This window comes from Pygocentrus nattereri, chromosome 30 (genome assembly GCF_015220715.1).
Source record: "Pygocentrus nattereri isolate fPygNat1 chromosome 30, fPygNat1.pri, whole genome shotgun sequence".
Lineage (NCBI taxonomy): Eukaryota > Metazoa > Chordata > Actinopteri > Characiformes > Serrasalmidae > Pygocentrus > Pygocentrus nattereri.
The window spans coordinates 2587494-2594029 of NC_051240.1; the positions used below are offsets into that span (position 1 = coordinate 2587494).

Below are 6536 nucleotides of genomic sequence, written 5' to 3' on the forward strand. Positions count from 1 at the left end.
ACCTTTCCTTTTAACACTCAATAAGCGTTTGGGAACTGAGGACACCAATTGTTGAAGCTTTGTAGGTGGAATTCTTTCCCATTCTTGCTTCATGTACAACTTCAGCTGCTCAGCAGTCCGGGGTCTCCGCTTCATAATGCGCCACACATTTTCAATGGGAGACGGTCTGGACTGCAGGCAGGCCAGTCTAGTACCCACACTCTTTTACTACGAAGCCACGCTGTTGTAACACGTGCAGAATGTGGCTTGGCGTTGTCTTGCTGAAATAAGCAGGACGTCCCTGAAAAAGACGCTGCTTGGATGGCAGCAGATGTTGCTCCAAAACCTGTATGGACCTTTCAGCATTAATGGAGCCTTCACAGATGTGCAGGTTACCCCTGCCATGGGTACTAACAGCCCCCCACACCATCAGAGATGCTGGCTTTTGAACTTTGCGCTGAAAACAATCCGGACAGTCCTTTTCCTCTTTGGCCCGGAGGACACGACGTCCATGATTTCCAGAAACAGTGTGAAATGTGGACGCATCAGACCACAGGACACTTTTCCACTCTGCGTCAGTCCATCTCAGATGAGCTCGGGCCCAGAGAAGCCGGCGGCGTTTCTGGGTGGTGTTGATATGTGGCTTCGCTTTGCATGGCAGAGTTTTAACTTGCACTTGTAGATGGAGCGACGAACTGCGTTCACTGACAGTGGTTTTCTGAAGTGTTCCTGAGCCCATGTGGGAATATCCGTTACAGAATGATGTGGGTTTTAATGCAGTGCCGCCTGAGGGGTCGAAGGTCACGGGCATTCAATGTGGTTTTCTGCCTTGCCGCTTACTTGCAGAGATTTCTCCAGATTCTCTGAATCTTCTGATGATATTATGGACTGTAGATGATGAAATCCCTAAATTCCTTGCAGTTGCACGTTGAGAAACGTTGTTCTTAAACTGTTGGACTATTTACTCACGCAGTTGTTCACAAAGTGGTGAACCTCGCCCGTCCTTGCTTGTGAACGACTGAGCCTTTCAGGGATGCTCCCTTTATACCCAATCATGACACTCACCTGTTTCCAATTAACCTGCTCACCTGTGGAATGTTCCAAACAGGCGTTTTTGGAGCATTCCTCAACTTTCCCAGTCTTTTGTTGCACCTGTTCCAACTTCTTTGGAATGTGTTGCAGGCATCAAATTCAAAATGAGTGAATATTTGCAAAAAACAATAAAATTAATCAGTTTAAACATTAAATATCTTGTCTTTGTAGTGTATTCAATTGAATATTGGTTGAAAAGGATTTGCAAATCATCATATTCTTGTTTTATTTATGTTTTACACAACGTCACAACTTCATTGGAATTGGGGTTGTAGTTTGGAGCAGGGTTTTGTTGGGAGCAGTGTTTAATCATGGTGTTTATTATGTCTTTACATGTGGGTCTGTTTAGGCGGATAAGGCGAACGCCCGCGTTAAGCAGCTGAAGCGTCAGCTGGAGGAGAGTGAGGAAGAGTCTCAGCGGATCACAGCCGCCCGCAGGAAGCTGCAGAGGGAGCTGGACGAGGCCATGGAGACAAACGATGCCATGTCTCGAGAGGTCAACTCACTCAAGAGCAAACTCAGGTAGAACTCAGTGCTAATGCTAACAAGGGGACACAGCAGCACAGGGAGACACTGAATACACCCCCTAGCCATTTGTACCCATGATGCATTGCATGAAAAGTCCAAGATGAGTTGAGCTGAAGTGCAGAACTGAGCTGCCATTGACACAGCTGTCCAAAGAGTTCATGCACAAGCTAACGCAGCTGTCCTGCAGTTTATCATGGTCTGACATGTTAATGAATTGGTTCAAAAGTCTTTTTTTACATGCTAACTTTCTAAGCAGTGTAACTGAATGTTATTTAGCTAGCTAGATCAATCTATTATTAACAGCTGTTTTTGTAAGTTAGCAAGTCTTAAATGAGGCAGATGTTTAGTTTTAAACAGTTTAGTTTAGGTTTAGGTTGCTTTGCCTCCCTGCTTTACTACATTCGTTCAGGTCAACTCAGCACTAACTGTTCATGCAATGCACCGTGGCAGTACATGCCACAAGACCAGGATGACCAGCTAGGGCTGTTCATGTCTTATTTACTTTTGTTGTTATTTTAATTATGGTCTGTGGCTAGCACACGGCCAGCTGAACTGCCCTAGGACTTTTATTTTTTTATATTTTGTCGTTCATGAAGTGATGGATCCAAAATTAAATTACAAATTACAAAGATTAAAAGTATTAAAATTTATTTTGTGAGTGCATTTTGAAATCAGTTCACTTGATTGTGATCTGTTTAACAGAGCTGATCTAAATCTCATGGCTCAGTTTACAGTTTTAGTGAATGAGTTAGTGAGAGTTCAGCTTTGGAAATGGAAGAAAAACACTGTGTGTGTGTATTACAGAGGCAACCCTGAACCTGCACAGTGACCATGCAGGTACCTGTGGACTTAGCAGCTACAAACGTGATATTTTCCTCATTTATTTTATTTCATGAGCTACACAACATCCTCATCCTGACTGCCTGTATTTCCCTTCTGAGAAATATGGTTTATAATTCAATTGTTTTATAGCATAGACAGCCATTATAATGCTGTGATTAGAGTTACAGTGGGGTATATATCAGTGTGATTAGAGTTACAGTAGAGGTTATATCAGTGTGATTAGAGTTACAGTAGAGTTTATCTCAGTGTGATTAGAGTTACAGTAGAGGTTATATCAGTGTGATTAGAGTTACAGTAGAGTTTATCTCAGTGTGATTAGAGTTACAGTAGAGGTTATATCAGTGTGATTAGAGTTACAGTAGAGGTTACATCAGTGTGATTAGAGTGAGATTTTATTTCAGTGTGATGAGTTACAGTAGAGTTTATCTCAGTGTGATTAGAGTTACAGTAGAGGTTACATCAGTGTGATTAGAGTTTAGATCCGTGTGATGAGTCACAGTAGAGTTTTTCTCAGTGTGATTAACATTACAGTAGCACTTATATCAGTGTGATTAGAGTATTAGTAGACTTTATCTCAGTGCGATTACACTTAACGTTTATATCGACGTGATTAGTGTTACAGTAGAATTCACATCAGTGTGATGGGAGTTACAGTACTTTCTATCAGTGTGATTAGAGTTACCATAGAGTTTATGTCAGTATGACTAGAGTTACAGTAGAGTTTCTATCAGTGTGATTACAGCTACATTTGAGTTTATGTCAGTATGATTAGAGTTACAGTTTATATCAGTGTGATTAGAGTTACAGTAGAGTTTAAATCACTTTGATTACAGTTACAGTAGAGTCTATATCAGTTTTTGACCATATTTCTCTCTCTGTCTAACGCGGTTCAGAAAGCTGAACCAGCTCATTCAGCCTGTTTGCAGGTCTGAAATGAGACAATAACGCTGCTCTGAACTCTTTGATCTACAGTTTTTAATTCTACTCTTAATGATTCACTGCTGCTGTTTTCTGTTGAGACACAAACATGTGTCCAGTCTGAGTTCTGCAGATGTGGATGGGCATGAATGAAGAAGTTTGTGTCTCCAGTAGAAACACAGCCATAACAATCACACTGTTTACCACATTCGTCAAGCAAGCCCCTCAGAATGGAGCTGCTGGTTTAGTGCTAAACTGGTGTTCCTGGATGTTTTGTGATGTAATTTAAACTTTTAATTTCATTTCAATTCCAGGCAATTTAAAAGAAAACAGAAATATTATGATTATGCTGACTGATGCTGAATATTGGTCCCAGAGTAACGTTTCTTACTCCCTTTGTACATTTTACATTAGCTTCAGTGTAATGAATGAATAAAGCTTATGCTTAAATCATAAAACTGCATTTCAGACAACAATCTGTTCCATATTTGGACATTAATATTCAGCATATTAGCTAAACATACCCAGTGGAAGCTCCTGGAGGGTTTTGTTTGATCTGGTCACTCTGGTTTCTGTTCTAGCTCCTTTGCAGGTTCTTTTTAGCTCTTTTCTAAGCCACCAAAGAGCTGCATTTGGACCTCAAGACATTCAGCTATTAAATTACCCTCAGAAACCTGAGAGGTGATCAAAGATGCAGCCGCAGCAGAAGCATCCTGCAGCTTTCACCCCCAGGTCACATTAAAGGGCCTATATCACAGAAACACTGACTCACGCTGTGAGACATGCTGGTCATTTCCCATTCAGTCCATAATTACAAACCAAACTCCATTAACAAGTTAATAAGGGTTGTGATGTCACAGGCGTAACCATTTTTCTGTATGACAGTGTACTGTAGCCTTCAGCAGTTTAGCACCGCCCATTCAACCTACAGCACAGTACTGCTCATTCAGCCTACAGCAGTTTAGACCTACCCATTCATCCTACAGCAGTTTAGCCCCACCTATTCAGTCTACAGCTATTTAGCTCCACTCATTCAGCTGACAACTGTTTAGCTCCACCCATTCAGCCTACAGCTGTTTAGCTCCACCCATTCAGCCTACAGCTGTTTATCTCCACCCATTTAGCCTCCAGCAGTTTAACTCCATCCATTTCCTTTGAACTGGTATGAATTATTAGCATGGAAGATTTTTCACACGATTAATGATTGCGCTGTTCTTGGCTATCAGGAAGCAAAAATATCCTTGCAGCAAAAGATCAACACAGCTGAAAGGCACAATACAGGACAGCCATTGAGAACAGAGCTCATTCACATATATCAGTCTTAAAGGTACAGTAGCTGAAGCAGTTTGCTTGACTATGAGGGTTAAAAAAAAGCTGTAAAATGATGATGTGGAAAGGAATTCTGACTGATTTGGCACATAAACATGTTATAACGTGTTCTAAATGGGAAATAAAATACCGAACGTGTGTGATATGGGCCCTTAACTGTTAAAGTGGAGTGTGATGTTTCTGAGCGGTTGTTCTAATGCCGTTGTGTTGTTGGCGTTTGTAGGCGCGGTAACGAGCCGTCCTTCAGCAGCACTACCAGACGCGCAGGCGGCCGCAGGGTGGTGGAGACCGCCGACGCTGCTGAGGACGACGCAGACATGCAGGGTGACTACAACGGCACCAAATCCGGAGAATAGGGGCATCACCCCCTCTCCCTCCCCCTCCCCCCTTAGCCTACTCCTGCCACCCTAACTCACTGTTTCAAACTCAATGTCTGTTTATGAGAAACCACAGAATATCAGATTGTAATTATGTTTGACTCGTTTAGCTGCAAAATCTGCTTTTTATTCCCTTTGTCAGCACCTCCATTTCTGAACGCTTCACTCGGACACTGTAAAAATGATTTAATTTGTCATTTTGAATCATTAATACGGAGGGAGGGTGATAAAATCAAGTGATAAAATCAGGTGGTCAGTAAGATCCACTTGACCAAAGTGACTTGCTTTATGCTATCACCTGCTTTGTCTTACACAGCAGACACTTTTTAAATCTTAACATTGAAGCAGCAGGTTCTCCTGTTCTGTCCTGCAGAGTTATACTTGTAGTGTCCAGCACCGGCCTGTAAGATTATATTCGGCACACTGGTAGTAATTTGTAGTAATGCTAGCGATAAAGAGTCAGTCTGTCTGGTGGTTTCGAGCCTTCAGTGACCATTTAAACGCTTTCCGTGAGACGGAGTGAAGCTTCGCACCACCAAACAGGAAGACTAGCAGTTCTTTTCTGAGCTCATGACCTTTTTTTCCTTTTTTATTTTCAAACTGTATTTTGTTCCTTTAAAGAGCTATTAGTGGAAATAACACACGAGCCAGGTCAGTTCTATAGCACTTTATGATCACTTTTAATCTATGCAGTCGAGTATTTTACCAAAGAGTGTTGTGTTCTGCTGTCAGAACAACAGTGAACCAAAATAATAAACATATTTTATTCTTCAGCACAGTATATTTATATATTTTTAGAAATTCCTGTTTGGATAGTTTAAAGGCCTGTTTAGATCCTAATGGGTGTTTTAGTCCTGATTAAAATTTCAAAATGTTTATCCTCTAAAAGCACCTCCTTTAAGACCCTGATACTATTTTTTCAGACCCCTCCACTCGTCACCAAAATGTAATCTAGGGTTCTTATCAGAACTGTTATTTCACTTTTATCTATTCATTTGTGAAACCACTTGCACATTGAAATAAAGTGTGGAAGAAACCGATTGTGTCTGGTGTGTTTTGAAAAGGAATTTAAACAATGTGCTGTGATCTGAAGATTAAAGGACAGCTGCAATTTTGCTGTTGTTTATTATTTTACCAGCAGAGGGCGCAGTTGCTCTTCCTTATTCACTGTGGCTGGAGGACCATCAAACCAAACAGAACCATAAAAAAAAAGTTCAGTATGATCAATGCCTATACTACAGAACCTTTAAGGAACTCACTTTAGAGGCGTGTTCTATAAGCAGAGAGATCATTAGAAACACCCACCTTGTGCTTCTCCTAACTGGCTTCTTTATTAGAAACACCCATCTTGTGCTTCTCCTAACTGGCTTCTTTATTAGAAACACCCATCTTGTGCTTCTCCTAACTGGCTTCTTTATTAGAAACACCCACCTTGTGCTTCTCCTAACTGGTCACTTTATTAGAAACACC

The 6536-nt window shown here is 41.2% G+C and overlaps 1 protein-coding gene across 3 annotated transcripts in view; it reads left to right on the plus strand.

Annotated features, from left to right (window-relative positions):
- The window catches only part of myh11a (myosin, heavy chain 11a, smooth muscle), a 57206-nt gene extending 51100 nt beyond the window's left edge, over positions 1–6106 (plus strand). For 2 of the 3 annotated variants that reach the window (XM_017715754.2, XM_017715751.2), the window contains 2 exons: positions 1421–1593; positions 4913–6106. In XM_017715754.2, the coding sequence (XP_017571243.1) occupies positions 1421–1593; positions 4913–5045 (306 nt within the window). In that variant the 3' untranslated portion in view covers positions 5046–6106. Of the gene's footprint in view, positions 1–1420; positions 1594–2403; positions 2437–4912 lie in introns of all 3 variants that reach the window. The other variant, XM_037536318.1, reaches the window with a different exon arrangement.
- Positions 6107–6536: the final 430 nt, after the last annotated feature.